This window comes from Ambystoma mexicanum, chromosome 2q, assembly GCF_040938575.1.
Source record: "Ambystoma mexicanum isolate Mex_15411 chromosome 2q, UKY_AmexF1_1, whole genome shotgun sequence".
Classification (NCBI taxonomy): Eukaryota; Metazoa; Chordata; class Amphibia; order Caudata; family Ambystomatidae; genus Ambystoma; species Ambystoma mexicanum.
In genome coordinates, this window is record NC_090924.1 from 414,006,680 (window position 1) to 414,028,413 (window position 21,734).

Genomic DNA, 21,734 nt, shown 5'->3' on the forward strand with positions numbered 1-21,734 from the left:
GAAAGATACTGGGTAACTATTGTAGTGTAGGACCGGCAACAGAGTTGATGTAGGGTCTTCAGTGATAAAACAATCTGTGAAATGCGGAAAGTGGATAGGTATGACTGCTTCTAAATGATTTCCACATCTATACATCGATTTACATGCCTCATGACAATGTTTCATCTGTTTATTTATTTTTGTGCCTCTACCAGGAATCTATCCGGATCCAGAAAACACCCTGCCTCCAAAATGCAACGCTGCCTTGTCATCTTGGTGATCGGCGTCATCAGTTTCCTCACTCTTATCCTTGTCATGTCTGTTTGGGCGCTCATAAGCCGACAATGACCCAAACTTAAATCCATTGCTGAACCCTAACATTCGGATCAGACAGCAGTGAAAATGGACTGTGCAATGTTGTGCTTGATAGACTTGAAGTGTGGTTTGGGGGCATTGGGAAATCACAATTGCTTCCGAGACTTGGAAGAGTACCACAGAATTTCTGGGAAGTAATCAAAGGTAACACAAAGTGTTGTACTTGTCTGCTTACTCGATTTCTTAGACTTCGCTGAGCTCTTTGGGGTGTTCCTCCAACATCAGTGCCTGGAACAAGAGCCTTTTGTTTATATTTTAAAAATATAGACTTTGAAAAAGGAGGTTGGATGAAAAATGTTAGAGATGTTGTCTAACTGGAACGGATTGCGCTCTTTGCATGCTTCACTCCTGTGGAGGGAACATTTAACGTCCAAGAGAACAGGGTTTCTGAAATCACCTAGCAGGTTCTGACAAAACATGACATTGGCTACAATGCATTAAGAAGGGGAGTTCGTTTTTACTACTCCCTGTTTTCTGTTGCTTCATAAAAAAAATCATTCTGGGAGGTGAGGGGATTATATCCTTCCAGGCGTAACACATCATCACTAAAAAGGTGCTGTACTTTGCGCTGCTATGTTTAGGGCAACTGATTACCACCTACACAGTGCCATGTAATTTACTTGGGAGCACTACAAGGGGTGAGCATATATTGACGTGGTGCTACTGCCGACTGTCAAGGCTCTTGGTTAAGAAACATCAAGGAAAACTCCCAACTCCAAAGTATGACTGACCCACTTTTTTAAAGCAAGCTATATGCAGTGGAAAACATTCTTGCGTTGTTGTCTGAGGTCTAAATACACGGAAGATGGTTCAGCCCGTTCTCCTTGAAGGAGCTATTTACAAAGCCGTAGACTTGACGAGGAAATTGACTTCTGGGTATTGAGACATCATGGGGGTAATGCATAGAATTTAGTGCACAAGTGGCGCACGCGGCTGGCGCACAGTGTGCGCGTGCAAATCTTTGCGCCAGCCGCGTGCGCTAAAATCCATTTCCGTGCACAGCGTATTCATGGATTTTAGCTACCAAATCCAGCCGTGGCGCACAGTGGCACAGTGGCGCAGCGACCCTGCAGCAGCGCCAGTTACGCCCCAAGAACGCCCCTCGTGCAGGGAAAAGCCATCAAAATTCCCAATCCAGCGCAAAGAGCTGCGCTAACGCTGTGCCAGCACGGCAAGTGGGGTACGTGTATTACTGGGGAGCGCAGGAAGTTTCACACGTGATTTCAGGAGGGTACGTGTATTTCGGGGGTGCGCGGGAAGTTTCACATGCGATAGGCCCTGTGTGAGTGGGGTACGTGTATTTTGGAGGTGCGCGGGAAGTTTCACACGCAATTTCAGCAGGGTATGTGTATTTTAGGGGTGCGTGGGAAGTTTTACACGCGATTTCAGCAGGGTACATGTATTTCAGGGGTGCGCGGGAAGTTTTACACGCGATTTCAGCAGGGTACGTGTATTTCCGGGGTGCGCGGGAAGTTTCACACGCAATTTCAGCAGGGTACGTGTATTACAGGGGTGCGTGGGAAGTTTCACACGCAATTTCAGCAGGGTACGTGTATTTCAGGGGTGCGCAGGAAGTTTCACATGCAATTTCAGCAGGGTACGTGTATTTCAGGGGTGCGCGGGAAGTTTTACACGCGATTGGCCTGGGTACGTGTATTTCAGGGGTGCGCGTGAAGTGTTACACACAATTTCAGCAGGGTACGTGTATTTCAGGGGTGTGTGGGAAGTTTAACACGCGATTGGCCTGGGAACGTGTATTTCGGGGGTGCGCGTGAAGTGTTACAAGCGATTCATCAGGGTACGCGTATTACGGGGTTCGCGGGAAGTTTCACATGCGATTGGATGCGGGTACGTGTATTTTGGGGGTGCGCGGGAAGTCTCACGCGCGAAAGGGCCTGTGCGAGTGGGGTATGTGTATAACTGGGGTTCGCGGGAATGTTTCACCCGCAATCTCAGCAGGGTACATGTTTAACTGGGGTTCGCGTGAAGTTTCACATGCGATTGGAGCAGGGTATGTGTATTACTGTGTTCGCGGGAAGTTTCACACGCGATTTCAGCAGGATACGTGTATTTCGGGGGTGCCGGGGAGTCCTACATGTGATTTGGCAGTGTGGGTCCTCCCAGGTGTTCCCTGTACACCCTCCACGGCCCCTGCAGGCAGCCAACACCACAGGGAACTACCCTGCACCCCTGGTCATGTCCCGCAGGCAGCCCACCCAACATGGGCATGCCCCCCAGCAAAGCCACATGTCTCCTTGCACTACTGATCACCAACTCATGCCCCCTTGCACCCCCACCCCCTAGTAGTGCAGGGTACCTGCCAGCAGGACCCCACCCATGTCCGACTCATGTCCCCCTGGACCCCCACTCCCACCCCCCAGCAGTGCAGGGCACCTGCCAGCAGGCCCCCACTCATGTCCCCTTGCACCCCCACCCCCCAGCAGTGCAGGGCACCTGCCAGGAGGCCCCCACTCATGTCCCACTCATGTCCCCCTGCACACCCACCCCCCAGCAGTGCAGGGCACCTGCCAGCAGGCCCCCACTCTTGTCCCCTTGTGCCCCCACCCCCCAGCATTGTGGGGGACCTGCCAGCAGGACCCCATTCATGTCCCACTCATGTCCCCTTGCACCCCCACCCCACAGCAGTGTGTGGAACCTGCCAGCATGCCCCCACTCATGTCCCACTCATGTCCCCTTACACCCCCACCCCCCAGCAGTGTGGGGCACCTGCCAGCAGGCCCCCACTCATGTCCCCTTGCATCCCCACCCCCCAGCAGTGTGGGGGCACCTGCCAGCAGGCCCCCACTCATGTCCCACTCATGTCCCCCTGCGCCCCCACCCCACAGCAGTGCAGGGCACCTGCCAGCAGGCCCCCACTCATGTCCCCTTAAACTCCCACCCCCCAGCAGTGCAGGGCACCTGCCAGCAGGCCCCCACTCATGTCCCCTTGCACCCCCACCCCCCAGCAGTGTGGGGGCACCTGCCAGCAGGCCCCCAGTCATGTCCCACTCATGTCCCCTTGCACCACCACCCCACAGCAGTGCGTGGCACCTGCCAGCAGGCCATATAAAAGAAGATGGATGAGCACATCCAGCTAAGTCTGGCGCTCTCGACGTGAGCTCTCTCGGAGCTTCTTATTAGTTATTAGTTATTTTTTAATATAACACTTTATACAGAGTTTCATCCAACTGTTGGTTTATTCGTACCTGAGGGTTGATGTCCAAAGATAAATTAGAAAAGATTCTCAGATCTAGTCTTTAAACTAGTATTTGAGTGATCAGTTCCAAAAAACTGCCAGGTATTCAACAAATAGGAAGCTGGTTTGTTCAATGTTTGTGTGGTTGTCTTTAAAGCCAATGCATTTCGGAGCGAATCTCCTTCTTCAGGGCGTTAACCACACTTTTACGTTTTACTGATCATTTACAAGCCAAAATCACTTCACGCACTACATAAACAAATCAGGATGGCAACAAAAGAGTACATCACGTATAGAGGAAATCATAAATCAAATTTGGTTCCAGAAAGAACGAACATTTAGGCAATATATCAAACCATGTATATCAAATGTCATAGTCCACCATTTTGAAGAACATTAGTGAACATATAATAAGTAAATTAAAATGTACATACCCAATGTAGGTAATTCCCATTAAACAGAAGGATAAGGTTATGAGGAGAAAACAACAACATGGCATCTTCGTTAGATCAATGTTAATGAACAGTTATACAAATACACTAACACCTCTGTAGTGTTGTACATGCCTAGGATGCACTAAAATTACCTTTGTGATATCCTGTGGTGTCTGACACCATTGTGGGGTGAATAACTCTGTGTTTTCAATGTTACAAGCGTCTGTAAAAAAATGACGAAACCTTAACAATACTATATCCGTTATTATACAAGTCTCCTGCGTTTCTATACATTCCTTTGAATGTGAGTCTGACGCTTACCCCTCAGAGTGTGTGCATCCTCTCACTCTGTGGCCGTGTGTCTTCCACTGACGTTCTGCAATGTAGCGAAGGTTGCAGCCAGCTTGCGCCGTGCTGAGAAACCATTGTATACCCGTTTCCTTGGGAACCCCGTTCTGCGTGCACTGTCACATCGCGGGAAGCCTACGTGACCACGCTTGGAGTCCCGCGTCCCCATGGATACGGGGAAACGGGACGAATGCAGGGCCGGAATCAGTGCAATTTACGATCATCAATGTTCGTTGAAATAAGGCATTGTGCATAAATTCCGATTGTGTAACTAATATCTAAATGGTACTTGGTTTTACGTACATGTTCATATGGCAACCCAGATCTGCGTATGCTATTGCCAGGCACGTGGCCCGCATAGCAACGCCTCGCGTCCCGTGTCCCCATGGAAACGGGGAGACGGGACGGAAGGGGTGCAAACATGAGTTCTCTTACCTCTGATTGTAATCACTTTTCTGTCATTCTAGACGAAATCGAGCGTTAAACTCACTTTAACGTTACTGGACTCGCAATCATAGTACATAGTACAACAAACTGAATTCATACACTCTGAAATAAGTAAACAATCATGATGAGAAATTACTGCATTATACATATTCTACAATGCTCTGCTTAGTAAGTCCTGTGCACTGATAGTCATCTTCTACATTATATCAATATTGTGCTTGCTCGTTACACTTTAATAAAGTAACAATAATCCTCGGTCAATGTGTCCATGTTAGTGTTAACCTCCAAACCTTACGATCTCGAGCGTGTTTTACAAAAAGCACGCCCAGTTGATCTCTTCATTCATTCCTCGTGCGGTTAAACACCCCAAGTTCTCAATCCAGTAACATTCCCTTCTGTTGAGTTTGGTCTGTATATTTTCATGAGGATCATTGCTCTGAACTACTTCCAACACCATAAATCGAATCTGAGTCAAGTTATGTCTCTCTTTAATCCAATGTCTTGTGACAGCTGAATTCAAGTTCTTGTTTCGTATACACGAGCGGTGCTCGTTCCAACGAAGCTTTTCTTTGGGATTGTCCTACGTAGAATTGCCCGCATGGACATTTGGTGCCATAAATAATATTCATTGAGTCACAAGTCGCAAATGATTTCAGCAAGATTTTCTTCCCAGTGTGAGGGTGATTAATGGTCGATCCTTTCAACACATAACTGCAATTGCTGCACTGCAGACACGGAAAAGTTCCAACACGTTTAGTGTCTGGTTGTTTCTTGCGTTGTCTTGTTTGCACTAGGCTGTCTCGAAAGTTCCTGCTACGTTGATAGGCAAATGTTGGTAAGTCTTTAAAGAGTGTCTCTGTTTGCTGGTCACAAGATAACACCTGCCAGTGCTTCTTTATAATTGATTTGATACGAGTGCTTTGTGTTGAGAATTTGGTGACGAATACCAATGGAGGTTCTGTTTTCACTTTTCTTGTGGCTGTTAGTAATTCATTTCTAATCTTTTGGTTCACCTTCTGTTTGGCTTCTGCTATTTCTTCCTGTATGTATCCACGTTTCCGAAACGTCTCAACCATTTCATGGAGTTCTTTATCATATTACCTTGGATCACTGATGATGCGTTTCACTCAGAGCATCTGGCTGTAGGGGAGATTTTTAATTAGGTTTGGTTCGTGAAAACGTAGTCTATGTAATAAATTGTTACGATCTGTTACGACCCACTCATGTCCCACTCATGTCCCCTTGCACCCCAAGCAGTGTGGGGCACCTGCCAGCAGGCCCCCACTCATGTCCCACTCATGTCCCCTTGCACCCCCACCCCCCAGCAGTGTGGGGCACCTGCTAGCAGGCCCCCACTCATGTCTCCTTGCACCCCCACCCCCCAGCAGTGTGGGGCACCTGCCAGCAGGACCCCACTCATGTCCCACTCATGTCCCCTTGCACCCCCACCCCCCAGCAGTCCGTGGCACCTGCCAGCAGGCCCCAACTCATGTCCCACTCATGTCCCCCTGCCCCCAGGTCATGACAATCCTCAATCATGGCCCTTATGGCCAGCCTCCCCAGCCCAAAGACCCAACCAAGTATTGCATCCTCCCACAAAGAAAAGGCAATTACATGATACAACCCCAATGGCAAGTATGTAAATGAACACATGTCCGTCACACAGACACAATGGTTGCAAGTGAATGTGAAAACCCATATCATGACATGCATGAAACCAATGAGATAATACCACACATCGAAGTATGAAGAAAAAAATGTATTAAACACAACATGAATGTAATGAAAATCAAACAAACAACAATGGTAATAAAAAAAGAAAAGCTGCATGTCCCTTAAAAACTGAAAAAAAAGAAATCATAATCCAAAGAAATCCAAAGGAAATGGTGTCCAAAGTCACAGTCCAGCAAAGCAAATCCAAGGGAAAAAAGAAAAGTGAAAACCATTGCTCCATGGTGAAATAAAAAAAAGAGAAGAATCCAATGGTGAACTATATACAGATGAACAATCCAGGGTCCATGAGCCCAACTGAAGAAATAAAACCTATCAAAAATACTACCTAATAAAAAACTATATACAGAAACGTGGTGCATTGTCCAAGCGCAACCAAAATAAAGAAAAAACAAAAGGAAACCTAACACTATCTAACTATATACAATGGCGGCGGGCAAGCCCAGCGGCTTACTCTGTGGTGTCCCGGGCCAGGGCATCATCGAACTCCATGTCGATGTCCCGGAGGCAGGCCCTCTGCCCTGGCCCAGAGGTCTCGCAGGGAGGCACTCATGGCCTATTCCAACTCCCTGTGAGTTGCCTCGAGGCACTCTGCCCGCCTCAACGCCCGACGAATGGAGTTCTCCGCCCTGACCATCGTGAGCGCGCCTCTTCCGCCCGCCGCCGCTCCGCACCTATCTGTTGGCCCAACCGCAGCCACACGGAAGACACTCCCATTACTGGGTCCTCCTGCCCTATGGCCGATGCCTGCCCCTTCGATGTTGATGGCCCCAAGCCATTATTGCTCCCACCTAGAGCCTGCTCCTGCTGCTGCTGCTGTCCATGTGCCCTGTCTGATGGTGCCTGCACATCCTCCACCTGCTGGACCGCCAACTCCCGAATGTGGCAGGGATGGGATCTCCACCAAGCTGGCTGTGTTGGTCAGGCCAGGTCCACAGAGGGCCCTGGTGGAATCTGGGCTGGAGGACGATGTGGAGAACGACCGACGCATAGCCTCCACAGAGGAGGAGAGGTCCGCCAGAGTGCACGTCACATGTAGGAACCCACCGACCAGGGCCCCTCCCAGCAGTGCCACGTCATGACGCTGCTCTTCGTGATGGCGTGCGTTCTCTGCCCAGGAACAATGCACGTCATCACGAATGTCACGTGTGCGCAACGCGACACCCACCAGGACGGATCCCATACGGTCGCGGGACCACTCGCCCGCAGGTAGTGGAGAGGCAGGTGACATGGCACTCTCCCCTACTTGCGGAGGGCTCTGTGACAGGGCCTCCCTGCTAGTGCATGATGGTGCAGTCACAGGGTCAAGGACAGCGACATGCACAGGCCCCTCCGCGGTGACCTGTGCTGCCTCCTGACCCTGGCCCTGGACTGCACCACTTGCATCAGTGGTACTACCCCCACGAGGCCCCATGTGCGGCTCAGTAGCAGGCTCCTCCTCCTCTGTGGAGACCACCAACCTGGATGTCTCTGCAACGTCTTCCGCCATTGGAAACCCCTGTGGGGGCTCACCCGGCCCTTCCACCACAGACGTTGTGGCAGACGCGGCACCAGCCCTCTCGCTCCTGGATGATGGTAATTCCTGGGAGGGGGGCTGGGCCTTGCGTTGCAGCCCGGTGGAGGCATCCCCGCCGCTTGGCTCCACAGCGCCGTCACCGCCCTCTTCTTCACTTGACACTGCATAGAGGGAGACATAGAACACAAGCATCAGGGTACAGCACAAAATACCCTAGACAGGAAGCAATAACACATGAGTGGCACTGTCAAATGTCACTTCCATTCTGTCCTTCCACAACACATGGGTCAATGCATGCAACACACATGCAGAAACACTCCCGGCGCCTGCAATCAACATCAACACCCATGTACAAGGGCCCCTGTAAACCAAGATGTTGCCTTCAAAGTCACATGCATCCATGGCGTTTCAAAGTCAAACACACACTTCTCTGGCACACACACACACACATGTGCACCATACATGTACATGACGTCAGCACCCATTCCTCACCCCCCCTTCATGTCCAGGAACAGAGACTGCCATGCTTTCAGGTGTGTTCTGCATGGAGGTCCCCATGTTGCATTAAAACACATGCACCTACCATGTGGTTCACACATAACTGGTCTCACATGCATGGCCATGATGTCCCTGCACACACACATCCATACATGGCCTATGTCACACATACAGGCAAGTATCAGACGACCAGCAGACTGCAACATGCCCTGTCTCACACAGCAATGCTTGGCCACTTACCGCTCAACTCCAGACGGGTCTGCCTCCGAAGGATCTGGGCGTTGAGCGCTGGGCCTACGCGTTCCAGTACCCTCATCTGGATGTTGCTCAGGCTGACCCGGCCCCCCTGCGCGAGGCGCCGGGCCTTTATGAGGGTCCTGGACCTGAAGTCCTCCCAGCACTTCTTGACATGTTGGTAGTTGCGGGTTGCCACCCCCCCCGCGTTGATGGCAACCACTGCGTCATCCCAGATCCTCTCCCGTCCTTCCTTGTTGGCGCATCTTGTTCCGAAGAGGGCATCATAATGCCCCAGGTCATGCTCCACCACGACACCAACTTCGGTGGCAGTGAAGCTGGTGGCCCTCTGCCTCTCTGGCTGGGGGTTGCCAGTGGTGCCAGATGGAGATGTGCCCGACATGGCAACCCCAGAGGCAGGAGTGGGTGGGCAACTGGGTCCTGGGGCTGGGCTGTGGAGCGATGGAATCCCAGTCAGGTGTCTTCTGTTCCAGCAGGGGTGGACACAGCAACTGGACCCCTGCAGATGGCTGACGCGCAGGCACCAAATAGCAGGGCACGTGGGCAGCAGGCAGGCAGGCAGCAGCAGATGGCTGGTGGGAGTGTGCTCGGGGCTCTTGGGGGCAGGAAAATGGCCTTCAGGGCAGGAGCGTGGTCTTCCCTGTGTGTACACGTGGCCAGCTTGATACGGAGTGATTTGACACGTGAAAATCTTGCACGTCAGCGTGTAATTCGAGGAAAGGCCCATAGCGCGTAAGCGCGTCAGCACAAGTACGCAATATCATTGGACCAAAGGCCCTTAGTGCGTAAGCATGTCTGTGACGTATTGTGCACGGGCGTTGCCCTTTCGCATGTAAAACTTGCAGCGCACACCTGAAATACACGTACTCCGCTGAACAGGGCCCTTTCACGTGTGAAACTTCACGCAAACCCCGTAATCATGTACCCTGCTGAAATCGCAGGTGAAACTTCACGCGAACCCTGTAATACACGTACCCTGCTGAAATCGCAGGTGAAACTTCACGCAAACCCCAGGAATACTCGTACCCTGTGAAATCGCAGGTGAAACTTCCAGCGAACCCCAGGAATACACATACTTGTAACGCTGACCTGGCTCCCACGGAGGCGCTGGTCTGGTCTGGGTTGCTGTGGCCTCTTCAAGCGTGATGCGCAGAATTCGGACCACCGATTGAACAGGACCCCCAAATCTTGCTTGTCTGGCCCGTAGGAATATCCTTCTGCAGATGAGAAAGGGGATTAACTGTCTGCTGAATAGTGTGCTTGCTCCCCCTTCCCCCCTTCGTTCTTCTCTGATTCCTCCAAAACCCCCGGTTTAAGCTCACCTTATGGTTTGGAAGGATGAACTCTCCATCCTGCTTCTGGTGCAGGGGCGCGCGTTCGTCCAGTTACTTCACTGGTTTTCAGAATGGCGCTGGCACATCCACTTGACTTTTCTGAGCGATACGCCGTAAGTATGAAGATGCAAAAGTTCAAGTGTGAGCCTCCTTTTATGTTGTTTTTTCTGTCCTTTATTTCAGGCGCAGAACAAAGGCGATGCGTTGAGGGGTTAAATTGCTGGTGGTAAAATCAGGTGAGTTAGTGATGAGGGCGACTCCTCTAAATATCTTTATAATTCCCCAGTAATGTCTTTTGTCCTTTCCCCATAGGGGCCGGGGTGCGGTACCTGCCAAAGATGCGGCGCCGACCCGAGATGTGGAATGGTTCACCAAGAAAAGCCGGTAAGTAATATGGCTGAAAATTCGGCTTTCCTCTTGTGTTCCCTTGCTCACCTTTTGTCTCTTCTTCTCTCCCCTAGGTGCAGAGATGTGGCGACCGGTGCTGAGAGCCGCGATGGAGCCGGGCGGCGTCTCGGGAACAGGTGAGTGAAGCGCGGCGCTGCAGCGAGCAACGCAGTGCTTTTAAATGGAAGTCTTCCTTCAGGAATGCTGGCGTGAAGATTCCGGATGCAGGTAAGAAGGTTGAATAAGTTCTTGGTTTTCACCTTTCTCTTCTCTTATTCCCTTACAGGTGTTCCAGGTTCGAGGCGGGCGTTGCTGGAGTCCAGGTGCAGGAGCAGACACGGTGAGCGTTCAGCTGCTGGGATGCAGAACAACGCGAAGCACGTGTGGCTGTCCGGGCGTGGCTTAAATAGCTTTGGAAGAAGTTCCAGGTGAGTATTCTTCCACAGCCCCACCCAAGTAACAAAATAGTTCCTTCAGAAAAATAGTCCCTCCTAAGCCTCATTTGGTTTGGTTCTTCATGCAGCATGGTCTACATAAGGTGAGTGTGCAGCATGGTCTGCTTCAGGTAAGTGCACCAAGCACTTCCCCTTATGAGCCTGGCGCCAGGACTGATGCCCAACATGAGCCTGGCGCCAACGGCGCCAGGACAGAGTCCAAAGAGCCCCTATAAAGGGCCGCTGGGCTTTTACCCGGGGGCGTGATGCCTGCTCCCGGGGGTGCTGGGCCTGGCCTGGTGCTCCGGGGGTAGGCATCATGACAGCACTCCCCCCCAAGGCCCCTCCCAAGGTCGTTTCCCCAGGAGGTTTCGGTTTGTTCGGGAAATTCCGATGGAACCTTTTATTAGCCGAGGTGCATGTACGTGGTCGCTGGGTTCCCAAGATCTTTCCTGAGGCCCGTACCCCTTCCAATCAATTAGATAGAAAAGTTTTGATTTTGAGAACTTAGAGTCCAAAATGTTCTTCACCTCGAATTCAGGCTCCCCATCTATCTGGATTGGTTCTGGTGGCTTTATTAATCTGGTTCCTGGTTGCACTGGCTTCAAAAGCGACACATGAAAAACAGGGTGAATCCGCATGTTAGCTGGTAGATCTAGCTTGACTGCCACTGGGTTAATTATAGTTTTCATCTAGTAAGGTCCTAAATACCTTGGATTAAAAGTCTGAGGTCCCTTGAGCGATAAGTGTTTGGTAGCCAACCATACTTGATCCCCTATTTGGTATGGAGGCGCCTCCTTTCGATGCAGATCCACATTCTTTTTGTATTTCCCTTTCGCATGTTGTAAGTGTGCAGTAGCATCCTTGAAGGCTTGAGTAATCGTAGAATGCAAATGGTCCACTGCGGGCATTTCGAGGCTCAAAGGTGAGTCCAAGTCTGAAGTACAAGGGTGATGTCCATATAGGGTATAAAAGGGGCTCTGACCAGTTCCAGAGTGTATCGAGTTATTGTATGCCTATTCAGCCACCCATAAAATATCCTTCCAATTACCCTCCGATTGGTGCAACATACATCGTAGATATTGTTCAAGGGTCTGGTTCGTTCTCTCCGTCTGACCATCGGTCTGTGGGTGGTGGCTGGTTGAGAGTCTTACGTCGATTTGTGCCAGTAGACAACACTTTTTCCAAAAATGAGAAATAAACTGGCTTCCCCGATCGGAGATTAGTATGGACGGGAATCCATGCAGACAGATGATATTTTCGAGGAATTCCTTGGCAAGAACAAAAGCTGAAGGTAATCCTTTCAACGGAATAAAATGGGCCATCTTGGAAAATAAATCCACCACAACCAGAATAGTATTGTATCCATTACAAGAGGGCAGGTCCGTGATAAAATCTAGTGACAAGGTGTGCCAAGATGCTGGTGGAATGTCTAAGGGTTGAAGAAGACCGGCGGGTTTTGTTTTTTGACCTTTGTTTTGGGCGCAAACTCCACAGGACATCACGAAAGATTTAATATCCTTTCGCCAGGACGGCCACCAGAATTGTCGTTTAATTTTTTCCTCTGTTTTGGCAATGCCAGGATGTCCTTCCATCAGAGTATCGTGATGACGGGAAATAACCAGTTCTTGCAATTCCTTTTCTGGCAAAAATAAACGTCCGTGGATGTAAGGTAAGCCATCGTTGATTGAAAAGGCAGACCCTCTTTTGATCCAATCTGCAAGGCTGAAGAGTCCAGGAATAGTTTTACCCGTACTTGAATGTCTTCAAGGGTTTGTAAAGTGGTTATCCCCAAGATTCTTTGTTCGGGAATTATCGGCACAGGTTCTGAGTTTGTGTCCATTTCTCCCATTCCAATTCGAGATAGCGCGTCCGCTTTGCCATTCTTACAGCCGGGACGGTATGTGATTACAAAATCAAACTCAGCAAAGAATAAAGCCCATCGGAGCTGTCGTGAAGACTGAGCCTTGGCAGTTTTTGAATATTGTAAATTTCGGTGATCAGTGATCACGGTGATGGTATGCCTGGCGCCAAGAAGATAATGCTGCCAAGCCTTAAAGGCGGACTTAATGGCTAATAATTCCTTATCGGTGATTGCATAATTTATCTCCGGCGGCGAGAACTTTCTGGACCAAAATGCTACGGGGTGCAGTTGGTTGGTTTCGGGGTCTCTCTGAGACAGGACAGCTCCCATGGCTAAGCTGGATGCGTCGGTTTCGACTATATATGGGAGATCAGGACGCGGGTGTTTCAAAATAGGTGCGGACGTAAATTTAGCTTTTAATTCCTGAAAGGCCTGTTCAGCTTCCTCGGTCCATTCAAAACGTTTATTCTCCCGTAAGAGTGCAGTGATGGGTTGCACCACCCGTGAAAATTCCGTGATAAACCTGCGATAAAAATTGGCAAAACCAAGCATGCTTTGGACACCTTTCACCGAACTAGGTGATGGCCATTTGAGGATGGCATCCACTTTCCGTGAGTCCATTCGGACGCCTTTAGGTGTCAGGATGAATCCAAGAAACTCAATCTCGGTGGTATGGAAAACGCATTTTTCCAGCTTTGCAAACAGTTTGTGCTGGCGCAATTTCTCAAGGACGGCCCTGACATGTTTTCTGTGATCAGATTCCGAAGAGGAGTACACCAGAATGTCATCGATATACACGACAACACAGACATCGATGAGTTCCCGAAGGACATCGTTCATGAAGAATTGGAAGGCAGCAGGCGCGTTGCACAACCCAAAAGGCATCACCTGGTATTCGAATAGTCCATATTTTGTACGGTAGGCCGTTTTCCATTCGTCGCCTTCTTTTACTCGTACCAGATGATAAGCCCCCCGGAGATCTAACTTGGTGTATATGCAAGCGTCCTGCACCTGGTCAAGGAGTTCAGGGATCAAAGGCAGAGGGTAACGATTTTTAACAGTTATCTGGTTCAATGCGCGGTAATCAATACAAGTTCTAAGGTTGCCTTCTTTTTTTGGCACGAAGAACAAAGCCGAGGATGCCGGAGACTTTGACGGGCGAATGAAACCATTGGCTAGGTATTGATCTAAATATTGTCTCAAATGCAGATTCTCCGGCTCAGTAAGGGCATAAATCCTGCTACAAGGGGGTTGTGCACCGGGCACCAGATCGATTTGGCAATCGTACGATCTGTGAGGAGGTAACGTGTTTGCCTGTTCCTTTTGGAAGACGTCCTGAAAGTCTTGGTATTCCGGAGGTAGTTGCATGGAGACAGAGGTTACTGATGCTAGACTGATTTTCAGATTTTCTGGGTAGCAGGTTCGTGCACACTCCTGAAAGGTTATTCTCTTCGCTCGCCAATCTATTCGAGGATTATGTGTCTCTAACCAAGGGATTCCGAGAATAACCTGAAACTGTGGAGCCTTGATTACATCAAACACAACTGCCTCCCGATGGCCGTCCGGACCTACAAGTGTCACCTCAGCTGTGGAATGCGTTACCGGTCCCGAGGCAATTTCAGTTCCATCAACTGTGGTGATGACATCTTTGCTGGTTTTAGGACGCAGGGGAAGGTTAATCCTGGAGACCAATTCACGATCCACGTAGTTTCCTATAGCCCCACTATCGATGTATGCCTTTATTGCATGCAACCGCTTAGGCTGTTCTGGATCTACGAGGACCATTGGCACAGTGAAACGCGAGGTCTGAGAGTTCGTTTTCAAGCTCGGCAAGCGGACCCCTACGCTTGTCGGGCGGGGTCGTTTCCCGATACAGAGGTTTCATGGATTTTATCAGCGGCTCCTACCACCTTTTTGGGCGGCCTTGCCGGGCAATCTCGTAGAAAGTGTCCAGAGGATCCACAATAAAGACATAAGTGCATCTGCCGTCTTCTTTCACGTTCCTTTTGCGTTAAAGGTCCTTTAACTCCTCCGATTTGCATTGGCTCACAGGCTTCAGCCCCCTTGTGGTTAGCGTGGGTCTTGACTAACACCCAGGTCTCAAACTTGGACCGATCTGCTTTTCTGTTTTGCAGTCTGTGATCCAATTGGGCCACTAAGTCTATATATTCTGAGCATTCTTGGGGCGGATTTACAACTTGGGCCGGGACATCTTTAAGTTCTCCGCGTAGACCTCGATAAAATAACGTGATTCTTTTATCCTCTCGCCACCCAGTTTCCACAATTAGTCTATTAAAGGTTGCAATGTAGGAAAGGAGGTCTTGATTGCCCTGTCGCAGAGATAGAAGTTCGTCATCTAGAGCCTGCCCCTGGGAGTGACGAGCAAATAACCTTTCCATGCTTGCTTGAAATCCTTGAAAATCACGAAGAATCGGGTCATCTTGAGTTACCAGTGGAACTGACCAATTGGCAGCACTGCCGCTGAGATATGACAATACAAAGGCTACCTTGGTCTGGTCATTAGGGAAGGCCCCAGGTCTGCACAGGAAATGCAAACGACACTGATTCATGAATACGGCGAATCGTTTGGGGTCCCCAGCAAAGCGTTCGGGTGGGGCCAGCGGCATGTTTCCTGGTAGATTAATCTGCACCGGGTTACTGGAAAGCACAGGAGCGGGGTTCCCTCCGGAACCGGGTAAAGGAGTTTGTCCAGCTTGACCTTGCAAAAGCTGTCTAGCCAGGTCATCAGCTCTTTCCTTTGTTACAATCACTTCCCTCCTGAGAGCATTAGTCTCTTGACGAGCGGCGTGTACTTCGGCCCGTAATTCCCCCAGTAGTTGGGCCAACTGGTCAGTCTCGAAAGTTTCCATAGCGCCTGGGTGGGAATTTGTAGGATGGCTTCGTGTTCTGTAACGCTCACCTGGCTCCCACGGAGGTGCTGGTCTGGTCTGGGTTGCTGTGGCCTCTTCAAGCGTGATGCGCAGAATTTGGACCACCTATTGAACAGGACCACCAAATCTTGCTCGTCTGGCCCGTAGGAATATCCTTCTGCAGATGAGAAAGGGGATTAACTGTCTGCTGAATAATGTGCTTGCTCCCCCCTTTACCCCTTCGTTCTTCTCTGATTCCTCCAAAACCCATAGTTTAAGCTCACCTTATGGTTTGGAAGGATGAACTCTCCATCCTGCTTCTGGTGCAGGGGCGCGCGTTCGTCCAGTTACTTCACTGGTTTTCAGAATGGCGCTGGCACATCCACTTGACTTTTCTGAGCGATAGGCTGTAAGTATGAAGATGCAAAAGTTCAAGTGTGAGCCTCCTTTTATGTTGTTTTTTCTGTCCTTTATTTCAGGCGCAGAACAAAGGCGATGCGTTGAGGGGTTAAATTGCTGGTGGTAAAATCAGGTGAGTTAGTGATGAGGGAGACCCCTCTAAATATCTTTATAATTCCCCAGTAATGTCTTTTGTCCTTTCCCCATAGGGGCCGGGGTGCGGTACCTGCCAAAGATGCGGCGCCGACCCGAGATGTGGAATGGTTCACCAAGAAAAGCGGTAAGTAATATGGCTGAAAATTCGGCTTTCCTCTTGTGTTCCCTTGCTCACCTTTTGTCTCTTCTTCTCTCCCCTAGGTGCAGAGATGTGGCGACCGGTGCTGAGAGCCGCGATGGAGCCGGGCGGCGTCTCGGGAACAGGTGAGTGAAGCGCGGGCTGCAGCGAGCAACGCAGTGCTTTTAAATGGAAGTCTTCCTTCAGGAATGCTGGCGTGAAGATTCCGGATGCAGGTAAGAAGGTTGAATAAGTTCTTGGTTTTCACCTTTCTCTTCTCTTATTCCCTTACAGGTGTTCCAGGTTCGAGGCGGGCGTGGCTGGAGTCCAGGTGCAGGAGCAGACACGGTGAGCGTTCAGCTGCTGGGATACAGAACAACGCGAAGCACGTGTGGCTGTCCGGGCGTGGCTTAAATAGCTTTGGAAGAAGTTCCAGGTGAGTATTCTTCCACAGCCCCACCCAAGTAACAAAATAGTTCCTTCAGAAAAATAGTCCCTCCTAAGCCTCATTTGGCTTGGTTCTTCATGCAGCATGGTCTACATAAGGTGAGTGTGCAGCATGGTCTGCTTCAGGTAAGTGCACCAAGCACTTCCCCTTATGAGCCTGGCGCCTATGGCGCCAGGACTGATGCCCAACATGAGCCTGCCGCCAACAGCGCCAGGACATAGTCCAAAGAGCCCCTATAAAGGGCCGCTGGGCTTTTACCTGGGGGCGTGATGCCTGCTCCCGGGGGTGCTGGGCCTGGCCTGGTGCTCCGGGGGTAGGCATCATGACAGTACTCCACTCTACCGGGCCCTTTCGCATGTAAAACTTCACGCTGTACCCCAGAACTACACATACCCCGCTCGCTCGCACAAGGCCAATAATCCTGGGGTTTGCGTGAAGTTTCACACGCGATAGGCCCTGTGCGAGTGGGGTATGTGTATTACTGGGGTTCGCGTGAAGTTTCACACGCGATAGGCCCTGTGCGAGTGGGGTACGTGTATTACTGGGGTTCGCGGGAAGTTCCACACACGATTTTGCTGTCAGAGCGGGGTACGTGAATTTCAGGGGTGTGCGGGGAGTCCTACATGTGAATTGGCAGTGTGGGTCCTCCCAGGTGTTCCCTCTACACCCTCCACGCCCCCTGCAGACAGACCACACCACAGGGGACTACCCCGCACCCCTGGTCATGTCCCGCAGGCAGCCCATCCACCATGGGCATGCACCCCAGCCAAGCCACCTGTCCGCTTGCACCACTGATCACCAACCACCCCCAGCAGTGCAGGGCACCTGCCAGCAGGCCATCACTCATGTCCCACTCATGTGACCCTGCACCCCCACCCCCCAGCAGTGCGGGGCACCTGCCAGCAGGCCCCCACTCATGTCCCACTCATGTCCCCCTGCACCCCCACCCCCCAGCAGTGCGGGGCACCTCACCTGCCAGCAGGCCCCCACTCATGTCCCACTCATGTCCCCTGCACCCCCACCCCCCAGCAGTGCGGGGCACCTGCCAGCAGGCCCCCACTCATGTCCCACTCATGTCCCCCTGCACCCCCACCCCCCAGCAGTGCGGGGCACCTGCCAGCAGGCCCCCACTCATGTCCCACTCATGTCCCCCTGCACCCCCACCCTCCAGCAGTGCGGTGCACCTGCCAGCAGGCCCCCACTCATGTCCCACTCATGTCCCCCTGCACCCCCACCCCCCAGCAGTGTGGGGCACCTGCCAGCAGGCCCCCACTCATGTCCCCTTGCACCCCCACCCCACAGAAGTGTGGGGCACCTACCAGCAGGCCCCCACTCATGTCCCCCTGCACCCCCACACCCAAGCAGTGCGGGGCACCTGCCAGCAGGCCCCCACTCATGTCCCCCACAACATGTCATCACGATCCACAATCATGGGCCTAATGGCCACCCAAATCCCACCCCACGCCACCCCAGTTGAAACACACAACCAAGTATTACACACACCCCACATTGAAATCCCCATCACATGAAACATCCCAAATGGCAAGTATGCACATCAATACATGTCCATCACACACACACAATGGGTGCAAGTGAATGAGAAAACATGCATCGTGACATGCAGGAAACCAAGGAAAGCATACCACACAATGAAGTATCAAATAAAAATGTATTAGACACAAAAGCAAGGGAATTAAATGAAATCACACAATAATGTAAATAATAAATAAAAAGCTGCATGTCCAAAATATGAAAAAGAAGATGTGTAAAACCAGAATAAAAATCAATCCAAAAGCAAATGGGTCCAAAGAGTCTGTCCGTCAAATCAAATCCAAACTGAAAAAAAAGAAAAATCCATTGATCCATGGTTTACAAAAAAGGCAAATGAAGTGAAATCCATTGTGGAACTATATACAAAGTACATATTCAGTGTCCATGAGCCCAACCATTGAAAGGAAACCTACAAAAACCCTACATAATGAACAACTATATACAAAAAGGTGGGGCATTGTCCAAGCGCCCCAAATGAAAAGAAAAACAAAAGGAAACCTAACACTATATAACTATTTACAATTGCAGCGGGCTAGTCCAATGGCTCACTTTCTGATTTCCCGGGGCAGGGCATCATTGAACTCCTGCTCGATGTCCCGGAGGCGGTCCTCTTCCATGGCCCCGAGGGTTCGCAGGGACGATGACATCTGGACCTCCAGGTCCCTACGAATGGCCTCGAGGCACTCGGCCCGCCTCTGGGCCCTGTTCTCCACCCTGACCATCGTGAGCCGTGCCTCTTCCGCCTGCTGCCGCTCTGCATCTATAGTCCTCCTGCCCTCTGGCCGATGCCTGGCCCTCCGATGTTGAAGGCCCCGAGCCATCATGGCTCCCACCTTGTTGCTGCTGCTGCTGTGCCTCTGCCTGTGCCCTGGCTCCTGCTGCCTGCACATCCTCCTCCGGCTGGGGTGCAGTTGTTGAGGTGGCCACCCCTGCTGGACGTCCGACTCCTGATTGTGGCAGGGATGTGTCCTCCACCAGCCTGGCCGCAGGGTCAGAGGCAGCTCCACAGGGCACCCAGGTGACACATTGTTGGGAAGATGGCACGGAGCACGACTGGCGCATAGGGGGTTCAGTTGAGGAGGGGGTCGGAACAAGGTCAAGAATACTGAGGAATCCGGCCCTGGTGAGCTGTCCCAATGGGTCAATGCGGTCAACGAGCCATGCGAGAAGATGTGCAGTCTCCTCATGAAAAGACTGCAGGTCAGCTAGCATGGCACGTTGACGCAACGCCACCCCACCCAGGACAGGCTCAACCCGGTGCCGGATAGCCACATCCGCAGGGAGAGGAAGGCCAGATGGTGTAAACCCAACCCCTCCCTGAGAACGGGTCTGGACGTAGGCATCCCTGCTGGTGTGGAATGATGCAGTGACAGGATCGGGGACAGGATTACACACAGGCACCTCCGTGGGGGCCTGTGCTGCCTCCTGTCCCTGCCCCTGCACTGCACCACTAGCACCAGTGGAATCCCCACCTCCAGACCCCATCTCTGTCCCTTGCATGGCCTCCTGCTCCACCAAACCCCCCACCAACCTGGATGACTCCATGCCATCTTCCTCCGTTGGGCCCTGTGGGGTCCCAGCTACCCCTTCTGCTGTCGAGGAGTCCAACTCCGACCTCCGCCTCTTGGACCTACCCTCAGCAGCTGCGGCATGGGACGCGGCACCGGACTCCTCACTCCCTGACGAGATCACAACCTGGGAGGGGAGCCGGGCCTTGTGTCTCCGGCTGGCGGTGCGATCCCTACCGCTGGGCTCCACAGCACCCTCTCCGCCCACTTCATCAGTTGATGCTGCAGACAGGTAGAGATAGGAGACAGGCATCAGGGCACTGTACAATGGACTGATACACACATGACAGTTCCACATGAGTGGCAGTGTCAAACTTCAGACATGGCATCACAATCCCCAAGACACATGTCATTTGAAATCACACACATGAGCTATTCCACAGCCATATCACAACGGCCAGCACCATCCATACACATACAACAGCACGAGCAGCCAAAGATGAGCCAGACATCACATGAAACACAGGGAGTGCACTAGACATGCACACACGCCACCAAACTTACATGCATGTGTACACTTCCACCAACTGTCACAGTGATGAGATCGGCATCCATGTCACATCTGGCAATCAGCCTTCTACATATCAGTGTCACATGCATCCATGTTGCATCACTGTTGCACCCTTGTCAAATACACACACATGCACATGTACACAGTGCAGATACATGCAGCTGGAACCAACATCCATGTGTGACACCACTACCATGCCAACTTACATACACAGTCATTCAAACATGTGTGCTCACACATATGCATTTGGCCTGCATGCTTAACCACACATACACCATCCATGTGTCTCACACATGAGATGACTCACATGTGTTAGCCTCACGGCCCTATACATACACATCCATACATGGCCATACAAAACCACATGTGCAACCTGCACACTACTGGCACACCACCACACGCACAGCTTCGAATCAGTATGCATGTACACTTACCACTCAACTCCAGACTGGTCTGCCTCTCAAAGACCTGGACGTGGAGCGCTGGGCATATGCGTTCCAGGACCCTCATCTGGTGTTCCGACAGGTGGCCCCGGCGCCCGTTAGCATCCGCTGCCTTCACGAGGCGCCGGGCCTTGTTGAGGGTCCTGGACCTGAAGTCCTCCCAGCGCTTCTTGACATGTTGGAATTTGCAAACTGCCACCCCCTCTGCGTTGATGGCAGTCACGATGTCTGTCCAGATCCTGGTCTGTCCTTCCTTGTCGGCGCGTGAACTTCCGAAGAGGGCATCATACTGCCCCAGGACTTGCTCCACCAGGACACCAACTTCGGTGGCAGTGAAGCTGGTGGCCCTCTGCCTCTCTGGCTGGGGGTTGCCAGTGCTCTCAGATGGTGGTGAGCCCGAAATGGCAACCCCAGAGGCAGGTGTGGGTGGGCAACTGGGTCCTGGGGCTGGGCTGTGGAGCGATGGTATCCCAGTCAGGAGTCTTCAGTTCCCGCAGGGGTGGTCACATCAACTGCACCCATGGCTGATGTGTAGGCAGCAAATAGCAGGGCACGTGGGCAGCAGGCAAGCAGGCAGCAGCAGATGGCAGGTGGGAGTGTGCTCGGGGCGCTGGGGGGCAGGAAAATGGCCTTCAGGGCAGGAGCGTGGTCTTCTGTGTGTTTTCGCGTGGCCAGCTTGATACGGAGTGATTTGGCACGTGAAAAAATTCCACGTCAGCGTGTAATTCGAGGAAAGGCCCTTAGCGCGTGAGCACGTCAGCGATTTCATTGGACCAAAGGCCCTTCACGCGTAAGCGCTTCTGTGACGTGACACGCGGGAGCGTGCGTGGGCGTTTCCCCCGTGACGTGGGCATAGTGGATAAGAGCGCGCA

The 21,734-nt window shown here is 51.6% G+C and overlaps 1 protein-coding gene across 2 annotated transcripts in view; it reads left to right on the top strand.

The window, feature by feature from the left end:
* Positions 1–21,734, top strand: part of LOC138569461 (zinc finger protein-like 1) — a 52,376-nt gene that overhangs the window by 18,354 nt on the left and 12,288 nt on the right. Inside the window, exon 4 of one of the 2 annotated variants that reach the window (XR_011303243.1) lies at positions 195–498. Coding sequence is in view for 1 of the 2 variants with exons in the window: in XM_069647443.1 (XP_069503544.1) it covers positions 195–327 (133 nt within the window). In the remaining variant the exon portion in view is untranslated. Of the gene's footprint in view, positions 1–194; positions 553–21,734 lie in introns of those variants that run through there. The other variant, XM_069647443.1, reaches the window with a different exon arrangement.